The 25,510-nt window shown below is 34.8% G+C and overlaps 4 protein-coding genes across 9 annotated transcripts; 2 read left to right on the top strand and 2 right to left on the bottom strand.

The window, feature by feature from the left end:
• Positions 1–6,696: 6,696 nt before the first annotated feature.
• LOC117917034 (4-hydroxyphenylacetaldehyde oxime monooxygenase-like) lies at positions 6,697–7,098 on the bottom strand. The gene has a single exon (XM_034833262.1). It carries the CDS (start codon positions 7,096–7,098, stop codon positions 6,697–6,699), a length of 402 nt encoding a protein of 133 aa, XP_034689153.1.
• A 5,442-nt stretch (positions 7,099–12,540) lies between these two features.
• Positions 12,541–17,271, top strand: LOC117916154 (zinc finger CCCH domain-containing protein 25-like). 3 transcript variants are annotated; one of them, XM_034832042.1, is made up of 5 exons: positions 12,541–12,839; positions 12,994–13,103; positions 13,199–13,386; positions 16,081–16,502; positions 16,584–17,271. In XM_034832042.1, exons 1-5 carry the CDS (start codon positions 12,667–12,669, stop codon positions 16,897–16,899), a joined length of 1,209 nt encoding a protein of 402 aa, XP_034687933.1. In that variant the 5' UTR covers positions 12,541–12,666; the 3' UTR covers positions 16,900–17,271. The 3 variants fall into 3 exon arrangements, with proteins under 3 accessions (XP_034687933.1, XP_034687934.1, XP_034687932.1); XM_034832043.1 differs by having other exon boundaries at positions 16,081–16,493; positions 16,575–17,271; XM_034832041.1 differs by having other exon boundaries at positions 16,081–17,271.
• Positions 17,272–18,137: 866 nt separating this feature from the next.
• Positions 18,138–21,357, top strand: LOC117916155 (putative serine/threonine-protein kinase). Of its 4 annotated transcripts, none has more exons than XM_034832047.1 (7): positions 18,138–18,777; positions 18,930–19,069; positions 19,398–19,510; positions 19,655–19,865; positions 20,059–20,311; positions 20,419–20,569; positions 20,921–21,357. In XM_034832047.1, exons 2-7 carry the CDS (start codon positions 18,994–18,996, stop codon positions 21,272–21,274), a joined length of 1,158 nt encoding a protein of 385 aa, XP_034687938.1. In that variant the 5' UTR covers positions 18,138–18,777; positions 18,930–18,993; the 3' UTR covers positions 21,275–21,357. The 4 variants fall into 4 exon arrangements, with proteins under 4 accessions (XP_034687938.1, XP_034687936.1, XP_034687937.1 ...); XM_034832045.1 differs by having other exon boundaries at positions 18,139–18,777; positions 18,873–19,069; XM_034832046.1 differs by having other exon boundaries at positions 18,139–18,777; positions 18,895–19,069.
• Positions 21,358–21,719: 362 nt separating this feature from the next.
• On the bottom strand, positions 21,720–24,651 carry LOC117916153 (pentatricopeptide repeat-containing protein At2g29760, chloroplastic). The gene has a single exon (XM_034832040.1). The coding sequence runs from the start codon at positions 24,442–24,444 to the stop codon at positions 22,213–22,215; it is 2,232 nt and encodes a 743-aa protein (XP_034687931.1). The 5' UTR covers positions 24,445–24,651; the 3' UTR covers positions 21,720–22,212.
• Between the last annotated feature and the right edge of the window lie 859 nt (positions 24,652–25,510).

Genomic DNA, 25,510 nt, shown 5'->3' on the forward strand with positions numbered 1-25,510 from the left:
GTATTTAATTTTTTTTTTCATGATTCTTTAAACTCATTTTTCCTCATTACGTATAAATTCAATAATTTTAAAATACATAAATTTCTATCACTTTTTAATCATATTTTATTTTTCTCCATGTTTCTTTTAATAAAATCAAATATGTAAAAATCATTTTTCTTAACAATTTTTTTCCTTTTTTTTCGATATTTTTTAAGAACCAAACATAGGTGTTTTATTTAGTCTTGGTCAGAGTCATTTATCTAAATATCTATACCAACAACATCATAGATGAACAATTTTGCTCATATACGTTGATGTGAAATATATAAAATCACATGTGTTTCAAATAGAGAGAAAAGACAAAAGCAAATGACTTGTTCAACCATATATATCAAGACTCCATAAAAAATCACATGTCTTTCACATATACATGCATGTGGGGGAATCTCTCACATCAACATATCTATCAAGACTTATTTAGCCATATCAACTGAAGAGATTACAATGGTAGAACACTACCAAGTTGGAGAAACATGATAGACCCATATTTCTGGGAAAGTGTCCAAAGGGAACGGTAAGACCATTTGCTTAGTTGGTGCAAGTTGCCTATGATGGCAAGTTTTGAAGGACTTGGAGGTGTAGTTGCTCTTTCTACTACAGCTCTGTTTCCCCATTTTTGAACGAGAAAGAAACAGAGGATAGAAAAAAGGACCACACTATGTAACTAGGGTAAAATCATAATTTAATTAATTAAGAAAATAAAACTTTGGGTTAATTAAATATAGTAAGGCTTTAATGTTGAGCTCTGGGCTTGAGTTGTAAGGATAGATTTTGGGGCTTTGAAAAATAATAATAAATAAATCAATCAATCAATCAATAAACCTAAATATATAGATTGGGTTATCCCTTAAATATGCATAAAAGTTAGATCATAGAAGTGTTTTTTGTATGGTTTTGAGGTATGGAAGAATTGGTCTTACTAAAAGGTCAAATAAATTATTTAAATGATTGGATGCTAGAAAAACATTAGACTAAAAGTTCTTAAGGAAAAAAGGTTGAATGATTGTTTAAAAAAACAAGTTAAGTGAATATAAGTAATGAAAATTGGATATTTCCCTTGGAATATTAATTTACTAAATTTTGGTATATAAATAAATATATACTTAGGGTATAATATTTATCAAAACTTTAATTTGAAGGATTTCTTTAAATCTCTCAAGTGATTCGTAGGAAATTTTTGCAACATTGTTCCTTTGGATTTACGAACTTAGTAAGGGTTGATAGTGCAAATAAGTCATTATATAATTCTCTACCTAATTTTCATTTATTTTTAGAAGTAGATCAAGGAATAATTTTTTGAAATATATTTTGATTTGTTCCTTAATTTATTAAATAAGTTGGGAATATCGTGTGATTTGTTTATTGTTTTTTAAGTGAATTTTAATGTTTAATTTATTATAATGATTTTGGAAACTCTAGTCATCAGTGACCCTAGTCAATAGAAAATAAGTTGTTAACCTTTATTACCCTTAATGGAGGTACGTAGTAATGCAATGCAACCCTAGATACTAATGATGTTATTGGCTTTTGATACACCATTTATTGGAAACCATTTTATCCACCAGTAAAAGGAACATTTTAAGGCTAGCCACCTCATGCAAGTGTTGTGCCAACGGAAACTTTAATGCAAACAATGTTAGTCCAAGAACATAAAAATAAAACAATTCATACAAAGGCACACGAAGTTTTAACATGGTTCGACCAGCCATGCCGACATCCACAGATGATAGAGAATCTTTCCATTATACCATAGAGAATATTACAAAGCATGAAACCAGATACAATTATTGGGTTTTCGAAACATCTCATGTTTCCCCACTCTTTATATCCACACATTGAACTATGAGTCTCTCGCTCCACCAAGTGTCTCCTATTCTTTCTTACCTTTCTATCCATCCCGTACAAGTCTCTACAAGCACATCTCCATCTCATGACCTTTTCCCTGATGACCTAAAATATTTATAAAGGTATTCTTAATAACTTTCTTCATTCTATAAGGAAATATAATATTACAATGATATATCAACTTAAAAAATATTTTATACAATATTCTTTACAAAAAACGAATTTACACTAATTAGAAATTTGGAACATTTTTCAACAATCTCCACCTTTGATGAAATTCTATTAAGTCAATCTTCCGTATTTCCATGATATACTCTTTTTGTATTATATCTATCCCAACAAAAAAGCAATCAACTCCACCTTCAACCAAAATTCCTTTATAATCTTTTGGTTTTTTAGAAATCTTAAACTCAAGCTCATAAAAAGATAAAACAATCGACACAAAGATACATGAGGTTTTATCGTGGTTTGACCAACAATATCTACATTCATGAATGAGAGAAAAACTTTTTGTTGTACCATAGAGAATATTACAAAGAATAGAACCAAATACAACTATTAGGTTTCCAAAACATTTCATATTTCCCCACTCCTTGTATCCACACCCTGAACTATGAGCCGATCTGCTCCATCAAGTGTCTTCCATTCTTCCTCACATCTCTATCCACCTCATGTAATCTCTACAAGCTCATCTCTCATTATTTCGTATTTCTATAATACAACCAAACACGAGAAAATTATTTTTCTCAATATTTTTTTTTTCCTTCCTTAATGTACTTTTTGAGAACCAAATACAACCTGAATGTTTAATAAGCCTTGGTCCAAGCCATTTCTCAAAGTGACTATATCAACAACATTAATTATAAACAATTAATTTTTCTCATATTCCTCCTAGTTTCTTGCCATGGATTTCATTTTTATGCTAGAATTTTTGTTGTTATAATCAAAAGAAAAAGGTAAATAACTAATTCATGGAGTTATATTTAACTCTTTTATAGTGGTAGAAATCATGCTTTTACAAGACGGAATCATGATTCATGTGTTAATTTGATATTTATATGGTTTTTTCAATTCCATTTTCTTATTTCTTCTTGATATAATATCACGTGGATTTCAAAAAGAGAGAAAATATCACAAACTTAAACACGTGTGTTGAGGAAAAGATTAAGGGAAACTTGTGTTTTGGAGCTACTATTTGGGAATTATATGGTTTTCGGAATCCAACAATGGGAAATATGAGAATCAGCTTTTAATATGAAAAATATTATCGTTTTTGTGCACTCTGAGCCGGCTCCATCTTCTATGCCAAAATTGCCCCTCCGTTTCTCTAGCTCAACATCCTTAACACCATCCCAACCTCCATGTCAACAGGACCATTGAAATTAAGAAAAGAACACTAAATTTTGAATCTCTAACTTCTCAAAAAAAAAAAACACCTGACCCGACCACCAAATTTGAATGTTTTTTTCTCTCATTTGGAAGCTTTCTCTCATCTTTTTTCACTCCTAACAACCCAAAATTTCTCTCATTTCAGTTCAGAAACCCAAATCCAAAACTCCAAGACAGTGTCAAAACGCGCATTTCGGTGTGCCTTTGGTTGAGACGCCTCAACTGGGCACTTGCCCTAAGCCCTAACCATAGCTGACTCTCGTCTAGGAGCCATAAGAGTACAACAGAATCTGGGAAAAACAAAATGGAGCTTAGGTGGAGAGAGTAGGTACCCAAAAACCTAAACCTTAACCTCCATATGCGTTCTAGACTCGCAAATCTATGTCTAAAATAGCTATATCAATAAGAAATAACACCCAACATCTCTCTTAGACCACTAAATTAGCAAAGCCCTTGAAGAACCAGAGGAAACGGTACGGAAAATGAAGCGTGTGAGACTTTTAAAGTATTGGGTCCCCACGAATCGATTGACCGATCCTCAACCAAGAAGAAAATTTTATTGGAAGAGAGAGAATGTTTGATTCCCTTTGGTATTTTGGTGACTGTACCTTAAGTACTACCTTAATAGTCCTTAGGTACTACCTTAATCTACTTGAAGTACTATCTTAATCGACCTTAGGTATTACCTTAATTAAATTTGTGTATTACTTGTGTGAAGGCTCGAAACTTCATTTGTGGATATTAATTACTTCATTTGTGACCCTTAGAGCATGTCATTTTGTGATTAATTAGTATGATCAGTTGGTTCACCTAAAGTATTTTGGTGACTATACCTTAGGTACTACTTTAATAGCCCTTAAGTACTATCTTAATCGATCTTAGGTATTACTTTAGTTAAACTTGTGTACTACCTATTTCAAGGTTCGGAACTTCATTTATGGATGTTACTTACTTTATTTGTGACCCTTAGAGTATGTCATTTTGTAATTAATCAGCGTGGTCAGTTGGTTGCAATTGATTATTGTATTTTTAGTTAATGCAGATTTATGGATATGTTGTTTAATTTACCAAAAATCTCTTATTTGCAATTCTCATTATCATTTATAGATCTTGGTTAAGCTTTGCCTATTTCCTCAATAGCGACAATATAGTTACCAATGGAATGAATCTTGTGTAACTTGTAACATCATTTTTGTTTAACCTTACAAATAATACTTTTGAGACCAAGAAAAATTATTATCTTAATAAGGTTATTGATTTATCATTAAATGAATATTTATTAATTTATAAAAAGTATTATATTTTTATTTTATAATATTTATATGTGTATGGCTTATAAATAAGGTATTCTAATTACAATAATAATAATAATAAATGGATACATCAGAGATAGGTAGACTCATCAATGGACCCTCTATCATCTTGTTTTCCATCTATTTTTTCATGTCTATCATAGAATAATAAGATGGTTAAATATTCTTTATTTTTTCAATCCAATTGCTCTTTTGATTTTGGAAAAAATTATCTTTATCAATATTAATTTGACCAGAATGAAGATAAATTTACCCAAGCATAGCATTACGACCAAAATATAAAAATAATAATATAAATAAATAAATAAAAACCTCATATGGTTTGAAGCATCTTGTTTTGGTAGTTACCCATTATTAAAACCCATGAAGTCTGGGTAGTAAATGAAGGAACTAAATCTTGTAGTAGAGATGATATTAATCCTTCAAATGATTCACATACATGAATAAAAACAGGTTGGTGTAAGAGATAATAGTTGTTTCATCGTGGACACAGTTTCCATTATTTGTCCTTCTATGCTTTCATGATTTAGCCACAAATGTCCTTTTCTCTTTGTTCCCCATTTTCAATTTCAGCTCATTCAATTGTCTAAGAGCGGGTTGGTGTCATTTTTAGTTTTAGATATAAAATCGGTCAATCGATTACCCCTTCTCAACAGAGGTTCGGTCAAGAGATTTAAAACATCTTTTCTATCTTCCAATAGCATTAATCACAAAATGGCATGCTCTAAGGGTGACAAATGAAGTAAGTAATATCCACAAATGAAGTTTCGAGTCTTCACATAGGTAGTACGCAAGTTTAACCAAGGTAGTACCTAAAGTCGGTTAAGGTAGTACTTAAAGTAAATTAAGGTAGTACCTAAGGTACAATCACCAAAATATCATAGGTAAACTAACTGACCACACTAATTAATCACAAAATAGCATGCTCTAAGGATCACAAATGAAATAAGTAATATCCACAAATGAAGTTCGAAGCCTTCACACAGGTAGTACGCAAATTTAACTAAGGTGGTACTTAAGGTTGATTAAAGTAGTACCTAAGGTCGGTAAAGGTAATACCTAAAGTAGATTAAGGTAGTATCTAAGTGTTATTAAGGTAGTACCTAAGATACAGTCACCAAAATACCAAAGGGGAACAAACATTCTCTTTTCCAATAAACTTTTCTTTTCGGTTGAGGACCAGTCGATCAGTTCGTCGGGACCCAATACTTTAAGAGTCTCTCGCGCTTCATTTTTTACATCGTTTCCTCTGGTTCTTCAAGGGTTTCACTGATTCTATGTCTAGAAGAGATGTTTGGTGTTATTTCTTGTTGATAGAGCTATCTTGGACACAGATTTGCGAGTCTAAGAAGCATTTGGACATTAGGGTTTCAATTTTTGGGTACATACTCTCTCCACCTGAGCTCCATTTTGTTTTTCCCGAATTCTCTTGGACTCCCATGGCTCCTAGATGAGAGTTAGCTGCGGCTAAGGCTCAGGGCAAGCACCTAACTAAAGCGTCTCAATCAGAGGCACACCGAAAGTCGTGTTTTGACACCGCCTTGGAGTTTTGGATTTGGGTTTATGAACTGAAATGAGAGAAATTTTGGGTTATTGGGAGTAAAGAAAGATGAGAGAAAACTTCCAAATGAGAGAGGAAAACATTTAGATTAGGTGGTCAGATCGGGTGTTTTTTTTTTTGAGAAGTTAAAGATTCAGAATTTAGTGTTTTTTCTTAATTCTAGTGGTCCTGTTGATATGGAAGTTGGGATGATGTTGAAGATGCTGAGCTTGAGAAACGGAGGGGCAATTTGGGCATAGAAGATGAAGTCAGCTCAAAGTGCACAAAAACGATAATACTTTTCATATTAAAAGTTGATTCTCATATTTCTCATTATTGGGTTTTGAAAACCATATAATTCTCAAATAGCAGCTCCAAAACACAAGTTTCCCAAATATCAAAGCAATCCGACAAGCAGCTTTATCATAAGAAGGGGAACTCTGTATCATGGATAGAGGATCTAATACAGTGATTAAAGAAAGATAATATTATTTTTCCCCAACTCATCATCATTGATGGAAGAGTGATGAATGCTGGAGACTACTACCCTCCTACCACAGCTTTCAGTCACATAGGCTCAGTGCAACTGCAACCACATCTCCTAGCAACAAGGCAAAGAGGTGTCTTCCTGCCAGCAGTGATGCCACCCAGCTCTTCTTCAAGACCAAGGTCCTCTATCTTCATCCCACAGGGAAGTTCCCAATCAAAACAGCAGACCAGGTTTGCTAATGTGAACTCTGCGGTGATGACTCCCATGTTAGCCACAGGGCAAATCCTTTTGCCACCCCCAAATGGCAATAGCTCAAAGTGCTTCCCATAAAACTCAATCTCACAGTCCTCAAACCTCTCTGGGTCCTTCCAGCTTTTGGGGTCTCTTCCGATTCCCCATGCATTGACTAGGATCCTTGTTTCGGGGTAAATGTCATATTCTCTGCTGCTGCTTTTGTCGTGGATCTTGAAATAGTCCATTGTTTCACGGGGGATTAAGAGTGGGATTGGTGTATGTTTCCTCATAGCTTCTTTGATTACCATTTTTGAACGAGAAAGAAACAGAGGACAGAAAGAAGGACAACCACACTGAGTGTGAAAAGCCAGTCTGTTATAGAAGATGGAGAAAAGACCTCCATTACAGCTTCTGCGATTCCATGGCCATGAAGCTCTATGAAACTAGTGAGTGATGTTTGTGCTTGGCGTCCCTTAACAATGGAAGCCCAGTTATTTAGAGTCGAAAAATTTTCCTCCACTCAGCTAACAATAATTGAGGGAGTCGTGCCTGAGATAAGAAAAACAGGCGGCATAGGGATAATTAATTTATTTAAGTCACACGGTGTTATTTTGCTGTCAGCGCCGGAGAAAGCGAATGATTTTTGAACAAAGTTGTGTTTAAATGTCCCATTCTTGGAATGAGGAGCCCTCACGTTAAAAATCTTTAAATTGCGATGTTGGCACTTTTAATATAAAAAGTATTTTTTAAATAAAAAAATTATTACATATGAAGAAATTTACAAAACATTTCTAACAAATTTAAAAATCATTTATGATTGAAAAATCAATTATAATGATGCCAGAAGACGTATTTCATAGATGATACATAAATCACTTTTAGTTATATAAATAAAAAAATTTAATTTTTTTTTTTTTTACATCTTCACAAATGTTAATTAATTGATTGGGTAAAGCATTTCTCTTTAGTCATATAAATAACAACACAAAATGATTTATAAAGGTTCATTTTTTAAGTGTGTTGATAGATGTTTTGGTAATGCAATCATATCTTAAATCTATTTTTTTCTACCCTTAGAAAATAAATCAATTAACAGGTGACCATTAATATTCTAAACTCTCGTATACAAATCATTGATATGCTTGCAACTTGAATGGTTCAATTCAATTGATCGATTCATTCAAATTCAAACCCAACTTCTTTTTTATAGTATGTTTGGACAATGAATTTGTAATTTCACTTAGAATTAGGTAAAATATATCAACTTAGAAAATAATATGTTTGAGCTCTCATGAATCACACAAAATTATTAATAAGGACATAGATGTTAAAATCAACCAACATGAAGGGTGCATTTCATTAACCTTACATCCATCATACCTTTTCAAGCATGTTTTAAAAATGGGTACATATACTCATGATACGTTACTTTTATGTAAATAGTATATATACACCACCCTTTCATATGTGGGTCAAAAGAAGTTAACGTCTGTTTTATTACTATTTTGAAAAACAGTTTTTAAAAACAATTTTTGATGTTTTCAAAAATTAAATTGCGTTTGATATTTGAATTTTGAAAAACATTTTGTTTTTAAAAACAGAAAAAACATTTTTGATTGAGTTAATAAAAAAATATTTTTTTAGAACAAATGAAACAAAAAAACATGTTTGAAAGTTGTTTTTTTTTTTTTTTTAATTTAATGTTTTCTTCATAACTCTTCTCTATTTATAGAACAAGATATAAATAAAGAAAATTTCAACAAAAGATAATAATAAGAAGGTGATGGATTTGAATGGAAATCAAATTACATTTTTAGTTTTTATTTTATTTTAAATTTTGATTATATTTTTTTATTTTAATTACAATAAATAAGAAGATGAAATATTTTAATAATAAATTACTAAATATCACATTAACGATGAGATAATCTCTTTCAATAAATGGTTAGATTTTTTTAATAAAGAAAATAAAAGGTTATAATTCAAACTTACAACTTTTGTTACCACTCTAAATTGATTCTAGAAACATTTGATACAAATATCTAAAGGAAATATTGATAATTATGTAAAATCAAACATATTTTATTATTTTAAATACTAGTAAGAAATATTATTAGTTTAAGGATTTATGATTTATAAGGATATATTTTTTTAAAATTTTCTCAACTATTTACCTTTTTTATCTCCTATTTTCTACTAAATCTTATCCCTCTGACACCCTTTCTAATTATTCTGATTTTTAAAATAAAAATAATAAATTTCTTTTAGACATAAAAATAATTTGATAATTAAATTAATATATAAATATAAAACATTTTCAACAAGTTTATTTATTTATTTTTTAAATTATATTTTCTTTGATTAACTTAATATTTTAAAGATAAAAAAATTATATCCATTTTTCAATTGATTTTTATAATTTTAAAAACTATATGCATTTTTTATTATAAAAATTATTTTTTTAATCATTTTTTATTTTCCTTTCAAAAAAAAAAAAATATCCTTTTCAGACCTACCTCTTACCCTAATTTTCCATTTGTACATTCTTCTTCCTCTTGAGATCTCTCTCATCCATCTCTCCTCTCACGATCTCTCCCTCTCGTTCCACATAATCCACACTCCTCTCTTCTTCTTTCATCTCAGCACCTCCATTTCCCCACTTCTCTTATCTCTCTCACACGCATATATTCACCTACCTCCGTTGCCCATGTGAAGTTCAGATTATAGTATTACCACCATCACCAATAGTGTAGCCGATCAATTTTCTCATTTAGAGAAGGAAATTGGAAAAGAAAATTTTGAGAGCACAAATTTGATGACTTATGGGTTTGTTCTCTATGTGTGGATTTGAAATTTGATTAAATTTGTTGTAAGATACATTTTTTGAAGGTTTGTGATTTTTTTTTTTTTTTTTGTATTTTTTTTCTTTAGTTCACAGTGTAGAAAACAAGAAAACAAATTGAGATTGTTATCCAAAACCACCAAATTAAAAACACATAAAACAAATTTAAAAACATGGGAAATAATTACAAAATCAAAAAACAGTTTTCGAAAACAATAACCAAACAACCCTAACTTTTTCACTTAAAATATATAAAATCTCTATTATGATGGTAGACAAAAACTATTGGTTTGCCTAATAAGCTTCTTTACACAAATTGCACATATTACGTTTTATATTTTATCATGTGGAATAGCACTACTCAAATGCCTAATTATTGGAATGTTAATGAATGATAAGAGGCTTTTGTTCCAGAGAGATGTTATTGCCACACCTTTTACATAGGCTCATTACACATTAGGTGTCTCTTACACTTCAAGACAAAGAGGTGTCTTCTTGCTAATAAAAAGAGCACCAACTATTTAACCACGGTCTTGGTTAACCTTGGTTTTAATGATAACAAAATAAGGTTTGAGTGTAATATTGGATTGTAAACCCTGAACAAGTTTTGTTGCTCTTCGTTTCGGACATCGAGGATCGAGATGTCTGGTCAACTCATGGGGATCGAGTTGCCCATCAACTCACGAAGGTTGAAGGGGACAACACCCCTTAGAGAAATTTTTTTGTGTTGATTGATAATTTTGTCCCTATTATATATATTTAACTTTTTTATGTTTAAGATTTTGTTTTTTCAGTTACTGCAATTAAGAGATTTTTTTAGAATTTCATCATTATAACTCTTTCTTTTCATTTTGATTAATGGATTGTTAAGTGTTGGTGCACTTCGTGAATGTAGGGATCACATTGATTGTCGAATCACATTAAAAATCTTATATTTCTCTTTATTTTTTACTCATGTGTATATGTGGTTTAGTTAACATGTAATAGTTATATTTAAGTTTTATAAGCACAAGAAATCCTTGGAACCATTAAGAAGAAGATATACATGAATTAAAAGAGGATTTCAAGAAAGGGTGTTATCAAGCTTATCATTATAATATTTTATGTAAGACAATAGGTGCATTAAGATAGGGCCGATTGCATAGTTTTGTTAAAATACTAAAACATTTGTCCATAAGTTTTTAATTGATTTTACTTTTTTATCATTTGAATGAAAGTTGATTTGAGGATGGAAAGACCTACCTATTAGGAGAATACCTTGAACTTCAAGCTTTTCATGAAAATCTTTTAAGAATTATTATATATAAAAAAAACTGACTTAATCAAAGTGCCTTAAACTTGTAAAATTCTCAAGATATCAATTAAGCTTTTGTTAAAAAGTAGTCTACATATTCATATGGGTTAGTTAAAGAAGATCTTAATTAGTCCCAAAAAAATGCATAAACTTTCAAAAATATTGGATTAAAGTACATGTGGATGACCAGGTAATCATCCAGCAATCATGTGGATGTTTAAGTGATCATCCACTTGCTATGTTTTGGTAATTTTTAACTATTCGAAGTCATGTGAACGACCATGCGGTCTTCCAATTGGCAATGTGAATGATTAAGTTGATGTCCATATATGTTTTTTAGCCACCAATGACTCTTTACACTTCATTAAATGCTACAACGGTTATTGTGCATATGACCATGCAGACGTTCACTTTTGGAAAGCCCATTTCTAATGGATAGTTTGATTTTTTAACACTTACATAAAATCCCTATACTTCATTTATGAAAGAGAATTTAGTTTCAAATTATTATTTAATCATCTATAAAATGTTTAAGAAAATATTTTGAGTACATTGGGATTAAACTTGCACTCCAATATTCTTAGTCCACCTTTTAAAGTCTAGTTTTCTTTATATCCTTGAACAAAAATTTGTAAATTAAGAATTCATGTTAAAAAATTAATTTTTTATAAATTGTGTGGTAAGCTAAAATATGAGGTATCACTTAAAAGAAAAATCTAAGTGTAGGTACATTTAGGATTTGTCAAAGTATGGGGGACCATTTAAAAGATATGATTAATAATAAATAAATTTAAAATTTAAAATTCTTATTAAAAAATTTCATTTCATTAAGAATGAGTAAAAGATATGATATCAATCATTATTAATTATTGAAAATTAATAACTCAAATTAAGTTTTAAATATTAAATTATTTAATATTTTAAAAAGTATCTTTAGAATTACTATAATAAATTTGAATTTTACAATAGTAATAAGCAAAAGACTAAAAATAAAATAAGTGTAAATAACAAATTCACATGTGGGTTTTTATCAAAAAATATTATCACTCTTAAAAACATTAAATAATATTCTTAGAATTTGATAGAATTACTATATTAATTTTGAGTTAGAAAATTTTATTTGAATTAATAAAAAAGAAAAAAATTATAAATCACTATGAAAAATAAAAATAAATTCATATATAAATTTCAACTTTTATCCAATATAATAAACTAAATAAAAGTAAATTAATGACTCTTATATATTTATTTTGGAATAAATGAAATTAATATATCAATAATCAATTCATTAATTTTATAATAAATTTATATTTAAAATATAATTTTTATATTTATAAAAAAAATGCAATACGATATTTTACATTCAACGAGTAACTATCATATATTAATAACTTTATAATATTATTAATAATAAATTTATATTCATTTATCTTTCAATAATTTCTGAAGGGTTAAAAAATATTAGTTGAATTTTAAATTTATTATATTCATGCATACTTAATAAATGAATTTTTCAAAATGCTAGGTTTAGGGTTTTAAATCCGTCTCCCCCAAAACTTCCTTTTTATTTCAGTCTTCGATGTTCAGAACTTCCTTCTTCAAACTCTACCATATCTTGTAGGGTTTCGAGTCTCAACACCTTCCAAAACCCTAATTTTCAAGTTTTGGATCGTAGCAATGAACCCTTTAACTCTTGTGAAACGGATTCAGAAGATTAATTCACAAGAAGCTGCCTTAGGGATTTCGGAAAGCGCTTCATGGCACGCCAAGTACAAGGAATCGGCCTACGTGTTCGTTGGCGGCATTCCGTTTGACCTTACGGAAGGTGATCTCCTCGCAGTTTTTTCCCAGTAAGTGTCCTCATCGAGCTCAGTTTTTCTTACGGAAATTGAAATATTTGATGGTTGTGAAATGGAATTTTTTTTCAACCAATTGTATTCCTCAATTCATCATTTACTCGGCTCTTGTGGGAACTGAATCATTTTTTTATTGGGAGTTTTATAGATATGGAGAGATTGTTGATGTGAATCTTGTTAGAGACAAGGGGACGGGAAAATCCAAGGGTTTCGCCTTTGTTGCATATGAGGATCAAAGAAGTACAAATCTTGCAGTAGGTCAGTATGTTCATAATCATCAAATATTGTTTTCGGTTTGCTTTTTATAATTACACAGCTGCAATGCTCATCCCGTTTTGGACTTTTTTCGGCAGATAATTTGAATGGTGCACAGATTCTTGGGCGAATTATAAGGGTTGATCATGTGAGCAACTATAAAAAGAAAGAAGAAGAAGACGAAGAGACAGAGCGGCAGAAGAGGGAGGCTCGGGGCGTGTGCCGTGCTTTTCAGAGAGGTGAATGTACTCGTGGAGCCGGGTGCAAGTTTTCGCATGATGAGCAAGTATGTTTTGTAGTCCCTGCAGACCAACATCATTTCTCTTCTATTATCTAGATTTTTCTTACTTTATCTGCATTTTGACCACATTAAGAGTAGAAGTAACTAGCTTACTAGGATTTCTACTGGTTTTATTAAGTCTGTTCATGAATGAAAAGTGGATTGTGCTCAACAGAACATAGAATGAATAAGCTTATTTTGGAACTAGGGATCATTTTCATTTTCATTATTTTAGCTGACATCATAGAACCCTGGTGATAGTCTCTATCATCTCTGATCATTATTACATATATAGCCAAGCAGTTGCATGCCTGCAGTCTCTAGTTCTTATTATGTAACTAGCCTTTCACTAAGGGTTCCCGTCATTGTTCATTTTTATAAAACATATAGCACATGTGGTTAACGAAGAATGATCCATTTATGACCTGGGTCTAGTTTCCCTTTTATAGTGCATTTTTGTCACTTTTGATGGTATACTATAGTGTTCAATTTCATTTTTATTGTTTTTCCTCCTTTATGGTTGTTCTTTATATGATTTATTCCCAAAATGTCTAAGCATGTGTCGAACTTTGCCATTCAGTCAACAGGTCTTTAGCTAGAGATATGACATTTTTTTGTAATGGTCAAAATTCAGAGAAAAATATGATGAAATTTGTCCTGCTGCACAGGATTTAACCTTTTCATGGTTGTCGAAATCATGGAGGTTGGTTTTGCAAGGATTGGAGGTAAATGTGTATTTGATTTGTGACAAATTCATCACAAGACCTATTTGTTGCAGAGACCAAGAGTTAGTTCCTCAAGTATATATATTGTTGAAAATATTTGTGCTTGTGTGCATTTAGTCCACTTTATGCAGTTCACAAGGGAAATGAATGAGGAAATTTCATAACTAGGTTGAGGGGATGGGAGTTTTCAGACCATGGTATAGAGAATGATCCAGTTTACTGTCAGATAAGGGTACTGATGCAGAAATGTGGTATTGTGTGCCGTACCATGTTGGGATTTTGGAGGGATTCAATTTGAACTCATTTTAATATAAAGGAAGATGTTAGATTATGCATCATATTGAAGGAACTCAATTATCTCTATTGCTGTTTTTTGACTATTATGTTTCCTGGAAAGGAACTTGTTAGTGTTTGACAATGAAAAGTTATTGATCCAACGATTGAAAACCTTTTTTTGTATGTAATTTGTGGTCTTGGTTTAACGTGTCTATAGTTATGAGTCCTAATTCTCTTGTTAACTTCATTGATTGGTTAGGCTCAAAGTAAGTACAGGTAATGTTTTTGCTTCTTTCCTTTTCCCTCTGGGTTGAGCCTTTAGGCTTTTACTGTATACTTTTTGTTTACTTTGAAGGCGCTATTTTTGGCGTCTCCTCTTTCCTATATATACTATTTATCTTTACCTATCAAAAAAAAAAATTTATGTTTCCTGATCCTCCCAATTATGTTTGTCTAGTCTGCTTTAAGTAGTTTAGAAGGGTAGTGAACATGGAAATTTCATAACTAGGTTGAGGGGATGGGAGTTTCAGACCATGTTATGGAGATTGATCCAGTTTCCTGCCAGAAGGTTTCTGATGCAGAAATGTGGTATTGTGTGTTGCATCATGTTTGGGATTTTGGAAGGATTCCATTTGATCTCATTTTTATATAAACTAAGATGTTAGATTATCCATAACATTGAAGGAACTCAATTATCTCTATTGATGCTTTTTACTGTTGTGTTTTCTGACGCCAATTGCTTGAAGCAGGATTGTGAATACATTCTGTGAACTTGTGTTGTACTTGGTTCTTGCATTGGACTACACATCCTGTTGAATCCCATAGTCCTTGGTTGATACCCCTCAGTATTGGTTGATTGTTAAACAATCAGCATGTGATGTTTAACGCAACCAGTTGTGTCACCTAAGTTGTGTTTGACTTTACTAGTATCCCAGGTACCCATTGATCTGGACCTTTTAGTGGTTAAGCACTAACTTGTTGTGGAGTCAAAAAGTTGGTGTGGATTTGATTAATTCCTAACTAGAACAATCCATATTTTATAATATAAGCTGGGGGATCATGGGATGTTTATGAAGACCAAAAGCTTGGTTTCAACTTTACTATGATTGGCTTGTAATGCGGAGTTGTACTGCAGTTCAGCTTGATTTGAAAAATGGTGTGTTGAAACCAACACTATGTTGGTTTCTGCTTGAACAAGATAACTTGAGGTGATTAGACTTGTTCTGGCTCATTGCACTATCCACAACCCCAAAAGTTCATGGTTGCTGTCAAGAAAACTGAAATGCATTGTACTTGAGAATGCTCACAATTTGTGAATTATGGCTCATTCAAAATGCTACCCTTCAGATTGAATGATTTAGTTTGATGAGTTGGATCATGAATAATCATACAGGAAGACAGATGTGATTTCGTATATTATTTGAAGCTAGGTTTTTTTCTTTGTTATTTTTGTTTCATTTGGTTTCTTTTTCTTTTTTCTTTTTTCTTTCCTTTTTTTTTTCCATTTGTTTTTTTGTTCTTACTCTCCTATCTCTGAATTTTCTTTCCCTTTTTTTTTTTCTCAGGATTCCATATCTTCATGCAGTCTGTTATTCTCAGTTTATTTCTTTGTATGATGCAATTCAAAAATTGAACTGTTTATTGGCTGCTCTATAGTCTCTGAAGGTGCTTATCCATGCCTTTTGTTTTGTAAATCCAGAGAGCTTCAAACACTGGTTGGGGTTCAGAGGATAAAAGTTCCAGGTGGGGACACGACAAGTTTCAGGGTTCAACAAAGAGTGATGGAAGACCTAACAGCATACCAACAAATCGTGTTCATGAGCCTACAGTTGGAGAAGGGCATAGATTTGGCAATAAGGATGCAAGAAGTTCCCGAACAAAGGGCAGTGAGGGGGGAAGAGAAAGCCATCATAGAAGAAGTGAATTGGATATAAGAGACCAAGATGGCAGAGGTCTTGAGAGACAAATGGAACAGAAGGAGAAGGAATTGAATTACAAGGAAGACCAGGATAGGCAAACTACTGAGAGGAGGTCTGGAAGGTCTGATTCAAATCCAAGTGAAGATCATGATAGGAGGGGGGAAGACCAGGATATTAGAGCTACTGAAAGAAGGTCCAGAAGGCATGATTCAAATCCAAGTGAAGATCATGATAGGAGGGGGGAAGACCAGGATATTAGAGCTACTGAAAGAAGGTCCAGAAGGCATGATTTTGAGTCGAATCCGAGAGAAGATGATAGGAAGGAAGAAGACCGGGATAGGCGAGCTACTGAGAGAAGGTCCAGAAGGTCTGAATTTGAGTCAAATCCAAGAGAAGATCATGATAGGAGGGAGGAAAAGAGATCAAGAAGGCATGAGTTGGAATCAAAGCCAAAAGAAGATCATGATAGAAGGGAGGAAAAGCAATCAAGAAGACACGAGTCAGAATCGTATCTAAGAGAAGACCACCGAGATGAGAGAGGGGACAAGCGGTCAGGCCATAGCAGAGATACTGCTTCCCATCGTCATAGAGAGAGATGATCATCCGCATAAAACAGCCATAACATTCCTGAGTGAAACTCACATAGATAGGATCCTCTCTGGTCTTGGAAGCAGAAGCTGTTAGTTTGCTGGGAAGCACTTGTGTGCACCATGATTATCTTCATCCTGTCGTGAAGCATGTGAACCTTTCTGGTTGCCCAAGGCTCCTTATTTTGTTTGGAAATGATTAACCAGCAACCATGGTTCAGCTTCACTGACATTTACTACCTATAGAGGTGTGTCCTCATCAGATTGTTTTGTGGATATTTTCATTATTAATTGATGTACGCTTTAAGTGCAGTTCTGTATGAAAACAAAGTGAAAATATCAATTTTTCTTTTATCAACCATGGAACATTTGGGTTCCATATTATGTTGTTGGACAATGAGGTACCTTTTCAGCGACAAGCCTGGAGAGCTCACGCCAGAGGCAATAGGCTACAAGGCATCATGAGCCTCCTTTGTGCTGAGACCCCGGGAATGTAAAGTGGACCATGACTGGGCCCAGACCTGAAGCAACCTTGGGCTTCTAGTCTATGTGATCTTATTCCTTAATGAGGACCCAAGGTGTCAGGGTCTTGAATAGTAGCCTTATTTACATTGCCTTATAACGGCTATACGACTATAACCCCTCGATCCATCACCATTCACCTTTAAAAGTTACCAGACTCTGGTGTCCCAAATTAATGTGTTCAGTCACACTTAGAAATCACCCCCACAATTTGGTATCCCCAATTCATTGGCCCAAAGCTTTGAATTCTTCATCTAGCGTCTCAAAATCCTCTTGATTCAACTTCAAAGAGGCTTCAATGGTTGTAAGTTGTCACTGGATGTGGCTCAGGGTGGTATCATATGCCTCATTCCTTGCCTTACAACTTATAGATTGAATCTTCCTAGAAGATCAAGTTAGCTGATCTAACTCCTATTTTGATTTGAAATGGTCACCGGTCTGTCTTGCACAGAGTGCCATCCTATGATAAAATATAACAAAAGACCTTTTATCATACGGTGACACTGACCCAAGCTGTTGTGTCCTTGTCTGAGCCAACTCATGTTGCATGGTGATGAGTCTTCTGTGTCCTCTTTTTTTGACTAATTTTGCTTTGCTTCAAAGAATGTCCAAAACTTCTCTACCCAACTCCTTACTTTTCGTACTAAACCTATCCACTTGACTCAAGGGAGCCAGCTGGTCATACAGTGTATTAAGGATCAATATGGGGTCATGCATGAACTCAGGAGAGAACATCGGCCTTCAACAAAGATGAAGATACCCTTCAACACTTGTGACCCTTTAACATAAATCATTCTAATAGATGACACCAGAATAAAGGTAGTGGTACAGTTTTGGTACCAATTTTTCATGATAAAACTAATTGGTTATCTGTTGAACTGCTCAACTACTGAAAGGGAAACCAAGGTCTTTGCAGCCAGTCCAAACGTTTTTTCAAAAACAAAAATTACGCTGTAAAGTCCTTCACCCTTTAACCGTTTTCACATGAGAGCTCATTAATGAACATGAGAAGGGTTATGGCTCTTCCATCACCATCACTGGTCTTTTATCATCGATGTCCCAGCAACTTGGGTTCATGCGTCAAGCACTTTTAGCCCTCCTAGCAGGAAACTTATCCAAGACAACTCATTTTCAGATGGTTTTGGAGCCTTCATTTCAGACCAATGATCATCCCTATCTCCTTATCCTCTTCTTCCTTCTTTAAACCATCACATTTACCTTTAGCAATGTCTCCGTCATGCTCTCCCTTTTTCAAGGTTTCAGTAATGCGTGGTTTGCTTCTCGTGTTCAGTTTTCACAATTCTAATCGTGCATGTTCTCTTTTTCTTGCTGATGTGATATCTTTTGTGGGCGTTTAGTCATCCTGCAGTAAGTTTCTAGCTTTCCGACTCGGTCTACTTGTGTATGAATAATCACACTAGCTTTTGATTTTTCTTCTATGGCTTGTTCTTCCTTTGGAAAAGTCGTCTATTTTTGTTTCTTCAGTCTTTACGACACTTCCTCACTGCTCCATGTAAAAGGCATTTGAAGGAAGAGATGTTTTGAGGGATTGGGGGGTAGCTAGAGAGCTGTAATCGGATAGCAATGCATTTTAGCTCCTTCAGTGTGATGAAGTTGTGTAAAATGAAGAATGGTGATCACCATCAGAAAGAAGCAGAAGGTATGAAATTCATCTTACTTCTCTTCTGGGCCAAATTGTGACTGGAATTTTCATCATGGTTTGTTTGCAAATAACAAATTCTTTCTAAAATGATTACACCAATTCGGGAAGTCTTGCCGTAACTATGCAACTAGATTGTTTTATAACATTTTTCAGAATTAATGCCAGTTGGCAAATGATTCATCAATTCATCGCATTCTAGTTTTCTTGGTTGGAGTAAGCTCCTTTTGATTTTATGGACTGTTGGACATTGATTTTGTTCTCACTAGCAGTTCACCTAGTTTTATTATTGTTGCTATTTCATTTTTGTGTATTTGTTTTTAAGCAGAGATTGCTGGTAAAAATGTGAGGCTCTTTTCCTATAATGCATTGAGATCAGCAACACGGAACTTCCATCCATCTAACCGAATAGGCAGAGGTGGCTTTGGAATTGTTTATAGGGTGAGGCTGATCATCTTTCTGTATCCTTCATATCTATGTTTTTGCCTCGATCAGAACAGAAATGGAATCACTGTCGGTACAATTTTGGTATTGTCTATGAAGATTTGTCCTTGAATTACTGTATTTTTTTGCTTATGTTCTTAGGGAGTTTTGAGGGATGGAACTCAAGTTGCTGTGAAGTCTCTCTCTGTTGAATCTAAGCAAGGAAAAAGGGAGTTCTTAACTGAGATTGACATGATTTCAAATATACAACATCCATGCCTTGTTCGACTTATTGGTTGTTGTGTTGGGGGTGGTAGTCGAATGCTGGTCTATGAATATCTGGAGAATAAAAGTCTTTCAAGTGCTTTACTCAGTAAGTCCATTAACTTTCACAGCCCAGAAAAATTTGAATTTTAAGGTCCAATGTCTGTTGAAGACAATGACTTAACACATGCTTATGTTTGTGAGTTGAATTACTCCTAAGAAAATCTTTGTTGTCTTTACCTTGTCCTTTACCTAAGAAAATGAGAGGACTCCAAGATTAGGCTAAACCAACTTATGCACAGCATCTGCTATTTCAGGTTCGAAGTCTAAACGAATTGTTTTAGATTGGCCTAAGAGGGCTGCAATCTGTACAAGCACCGCTCACGGTCTTGCATTTCTTCATGAGGAAGCTGAACCCCGAATTATTCATCGAGATATCAAGGCCAGTAATATACTTCTTGATGGAGACCTTAATCCTAGAATTGGGGATTTTGGGCTGGCCAAACTTTTTCCAGAAAATGTCACTCACATTAGTACTAGAGTGGCAGGAACCATGTAAGCATATACTATGCACCATAGGACTGAGAAACAACGTCCATTTGTTTACTATTGTTATTGGTATTACCCCTACTGTAATGTATCTCCTATCTGTATGCATGCAGGGGATACATGGCACCGGAGTATGCATTGTCAGGAAGGTTAACAGAAAAGGCTGATGTCTACAGTTTTGGTGTGCTCATGCTTGAAATTATTAGTGGTAGAAGTAGTAGCAAGGCTGCATTTGGGGAGAATCTTCTGGTCCTAGTGGAATGGGTACGTATCCATTCTTATCCAAAAAACCATGAGAAGTTAAACTTTCTTCTTTACCCTTTTCAGATGACATCATTCTCTGTTTCTGTAGAGATTCAGTCTTTCAGATACAAAAATTTTCTGGGCTTTGGTCTTATTCAACTGTTTTACATGATACAACCAAATGGAAAATTTTAAACTCTTCAGCCAAACTAATTTGATTCTATGGAGTGAATCAGGGACACAAGATATATGATTTCATAGCCTATAACTATTGGGATTGCCGAATTCACTCTCCAGCTATACATATTTATGTTGTTTTTAAGCAATATATGATGCCTGAGTGCCTGATGAGTTGGGGTGCTGATGATACAGACATGGAAACTGAAGGAAGACAACAGTCTGTTGGACATGGTTGATCCAGAACTGGTTGAGTACCCTGAGGATGAGGTTTCATGTTTCATCAAGGTGGCACTGCTGTGCATCCAAGCGGTGTCTTGGCAGAGGCCCACCATGACGCAAGTTCTGCAAATGCTCTCCAAAGAGGTCAGCCCGGATTCAATGGCGCTAACACGGCCAGGCTACTACAAGCATTCAGATGGTGGGATTGGCCATTCATGGATGACTTCTTCTGAGGTACCAAAAAGAAAGCAACTGATAAATCCCCTTGTTACTTCGACCCGTGTAAGCAGCTGTTCTGTAAGCATTACACAGGTGCTGCCTAGGTGAAAGAATTTAAGACTAGTTCCCTGTGAACAGGATCTCATTCATTTGCTTCTTTCATTAATGATTATTTCTTTCGCTATTGGAAAGCTAGGTTGATCAAAAAGAAAAAATGAGAAAAGGAAAAAAGTTTTGGCCATGTATAATCGTTTCTACTAGTTCTCATTCTTGGCTTGTTTGTCACCTTAATGAGCAGAAACCGCTTTCTTTGATTCAATCCCAAAAGATTTCATCAATTAGAGGAGCCTCTTCTTCTGTCTATTCCCCAATTGGCTACTAGCCTGCTCATGAAGTAGGATGCGTTGGCCTACCTTTATCCTGCTGGATTTCCTAAGCTGATGAACAAACATATGAAGTTATTCACATAATCACAAAATTTGGTGAGGGTCGTTTGTGTTGGTGCCACTTTTCTTCTACACAAGCATCTGATGCCAACTTTACTAAAAAGGGCTTTTCAAGTGCAACAAATCTCTTTTACTAAAAATAGCTTTTATGCAATGAAAAAGTTAAAAGACATGTTAAATGACATTTCACTTCTAATAAAGTGCTTCTTGAAAAGAATTCATGGGAAAAAAGAAGCAACACAGGAGTTACTAAATCAACAACTCATCTCCTCCAAAAATTAGCTTGACCTAGTATTCCTTTGGGTCACCATCCAACCACCAACCAATCTAAAGCTTAATGGAGGACTTCAGGGTAGAATCTTCCAGATGACACCAGTGGAAGAGAAGGCTTGAATCATACCTTTCACCTTTAGCTTTATAGAAAACATGGGATACCATTGTTCCCCAAGACTTCAACTGAACTTGGGCTCTTGGTGCTTCTCGAATGTAAATACTCTTCCGAGCACTAGTAACATCATAATGGGACTGGGTGAAATCTTCATAACTAATTCTTCCATAATCGACAACAATCCATACTCTTGAAGAATAATTCTTTCATAATCACCAATAATCCATACATGAGCAATGCCCTTCTCTGAAATGGTGGAACCTATACCGGTCTCTCAAAAGAATCTCTCTATCATAAAGCTTGGACACAAGCTTCGCAACTGAGTGGCAGTCCCCACAAACTCGGAGATTCTTCACAATTCGAATTGGTTGAGATTGGCCTGTACTAATAAGCCCAAAAGCAATTGCTAACTTCTCACTGTGAAGGAATAGTGCCTGCTCTTTCACATCATCTTCTTCAACAAGCTGTAGTAGGTGGGACTTGTTTGGCACATATCCAATGGTTTCTAATCTTGCCACAATCTCATCCAGCTTCGCATAGATTTTCTTGGATGAAGGATGGGAATTATCTCCCACTAGAAACTCATGAACAATACCATCAACCTCTATTGAGCTACAACCTGGTTCTTTCTTCAGTCCAACATCCCTCATAAGCTTCCTTAACCCAGAAACTCTATCCCATTTCCCTGCTTTAGCATATATATTTGATAAGAGTACATAGGCTCCATGATTTCCAGGCTCTAACTCAATCAGTTGGCTACAAGCCTGTTCAGCAAGTACTACATTTTCATGAATTGTACAGGCTCCAAGCAGGGCCCCCCATACAGAAGCAGCTGGGGCCATTGGCATTTTCTCTATCAATTCCACAGCTTCTTCCAACAGGCCTGCTCGACCAAGAATATCAACCATACAAGCATAATGCTTGACTCCAGGCAAAACCCCATAAACTAGCTCCATTTGATTGAAGAAAGTCCTGCCTTCCTCCACTAATCCCGCGTGGCTACAAGCACATAGTATATTAGTAAAAGTCACAGCATTGGGCTTGACCTTATCCTCTTGCATTTTTGAAAACAAATCTATTGCATCCTTGCCATGCCCATGCATTGCCAAACCTGCAATCATGGCACTCCAAACAAACACATCTTTCTTTTCCACTGAATGAAATACCACGAGTGCCTTCTGCAGATCCCCGCACTTACAGTACATGTCAATAAGTGAGGTAGTGAGATGGCAGTTTAACTTCATTCCCTGCTTCTTTATGTACACATGGATCCATCCACCTAAATCCATTGCTCCCAACTGAGCACAAGCCGAAAGTGTGCTAACAAGAGTGACCTCATCAGGTTTTGCAGTTTTGCTCAGCTGCAATTCATGGAAAAGCTTCAAAGCCTCCTTTGGCTTACCACACTGTTCATAGGCAGATATGAGGGCATTCCATGCAGCAATATCTTGATTAGGCATTGCATCAAAAATACCCTGAGCCGCATCATACTCCCCTATTTTAGCATACCCAACGAGCATAGTTGTCCATGAGACAATATCCTTCTCCGGCATCTTATCAAACAATCTCTTTGCATCCTCAACACTCCCACACTTTGTATACATATCAAGCATAGCATTACTCAAAGTCAAGCTCTCACCAATCCTGTTCCTCTCAATATACGAATGCACCCACCTCCCAAACTCAAAGTCCGACTTCTTGGCACAAGCTGACAAAACCCCCACCATTGTTATGCCATTAGGTTTCACATTCTGCGTCTCCATTTCCCGAAACAACTCCAATGCCTCCTCCGGACAACCCCCCTGCACAAAAGCTGTAATCATCGAATTCCAAGAAACAACATCCCTCCTAGGCATATTCACAAAAACTCTATACCCCAAACCCAACTCTCCACACTTGGCGTAAAAATGAATCAGAGAATTAAGAATGAAGACGTCCGAACCCAGCAACACCTTAATCACCATTCCATGAAAAGCCTTCCCTGTAAACAACTCCTCAAGTTCCGACGCGGCTTTGATCAGAAAAGGGAAAGTGAATTTGTCAGGAAAATCAGGAGATTGATGAAGCATTCGTAAGAAGATTAAGAGGCTCTGATGGGGATTAGAACTGGAAGCATAAGCGCGAATGAGAGTGTTCCAAGTGTAGAGATTTGGGTGGGGAATTTGGTCGAACACTTGCTGGGCATAATCGAGGCTGGGGAAGGGAGAGAGAGCGGCGGCGGTGATGAGTCTACTGGCGGAGAAGGGGTCGAAGAAGAGACCAGTACGGAGCATCTGGGCATGGATTTGCTTCAATTGTTTCGTTTCGGAGCATTGGTCGATGAGTGAAAGTGTCGGGTGGTTGGCGAAATATCGGTCGTTATTGAGGGTTATGGAGTTGGGGTTTGGGGTTGGGAGGGAGTGGGAACGTGGAAGAGAGACGAGACAGGGGTCTGGGATTGCCATGCATCCTCCTTGTTCCAAGTTCCAACCACCGTTTCGTTTTTCCTTTAACTAATTTTCTCTGGTCCGGTTTTTGGTGGACATCATCTTTGTTATTCAAAACAGGTCAGTGCGACACCGTTTCGTCAACCGGAGAAAACGAAATTTCCAACACATCTGCTACAATATTTGAAAAAATAAAATCTTAAAACACTTTTAAGCGCATCAAATAACCAACGAAGATGCATATGCACACAAAGTATGTCATTAAGATTTTTGGATGACGTATGCCAACATAGCTTTGTAATCAACTACAATCAAAGATGAAACCATTATGATAGCTCCTTGTTCTCGTCGAGGTATCAATATCAAAATCAGGAATGGATTATGAATATAGAGCAAAACAAATTCTAAATAACTTTCTATTCTTGATAATGTCGACAAAGAAATAAAAATATTTATATTAATCCGTTCAAATCAATTTCGTAATTTCAACATGCACGACACAATCTTTTATTCTATCCACCCCTAATTTATATTTTTATCAAGTCCAATATACTTGTGGTGTGGTAGACCACATTCGTACATGTCTCGCAACGCCCAACACCCAGTCAACTCAACCATTTAACAATGAACACCTTTTTTTTATTCTCAAGTTAAGGAGAAAAACCACGTGATTAGATTAAGCGATACACTAGTCAATGGGGATGATATCAGTGATCAGCCGTCCAAGGAAATTAGAGGAAGATCCACCCTCCATCATAGCCTTCCTACTCATCTCTCCCATTTCCTTCACCTTCCTCACCATGCTATCATGCTTCATCACACATCTTATCGTACCATCTATCTTTTTGGCTATTACCACTTCATCCCCACGCTATCTATGGTCTAGTCTCATCTCCACTACTAATCCCAGTTCCTTCACCAGTCCAAAGACATTCAACTGTTGTTCTTGTTGTAAACTTCAATATCAACCCAAAACCAAAAATCTCATGTTAAATCATAAAGAAAACATGTCGATTAGATTAGAGAATGTAGACAAACCTGAATCCATTGTCGGTCTTGAAGAAATATGGTTCTTCTAAGACAA

The sequence above is a fragment of the Vitis riparia genome, chromosome 6, assembly GCF_004353265.1.
Source record: "Vitis riparia cultivar Riparia Gloire de Montpellier isolate 1030 chromosome 6, EGFV_Vit.rip_1.0, whole genome shotgun sequence".
Classification (NCBI taxonomy): Eukaryota; Viridiplantae; Streptophyta; class Magnoliopsida; order Vitales; family Vitaceae; genus Vitis; species Vitis riparia.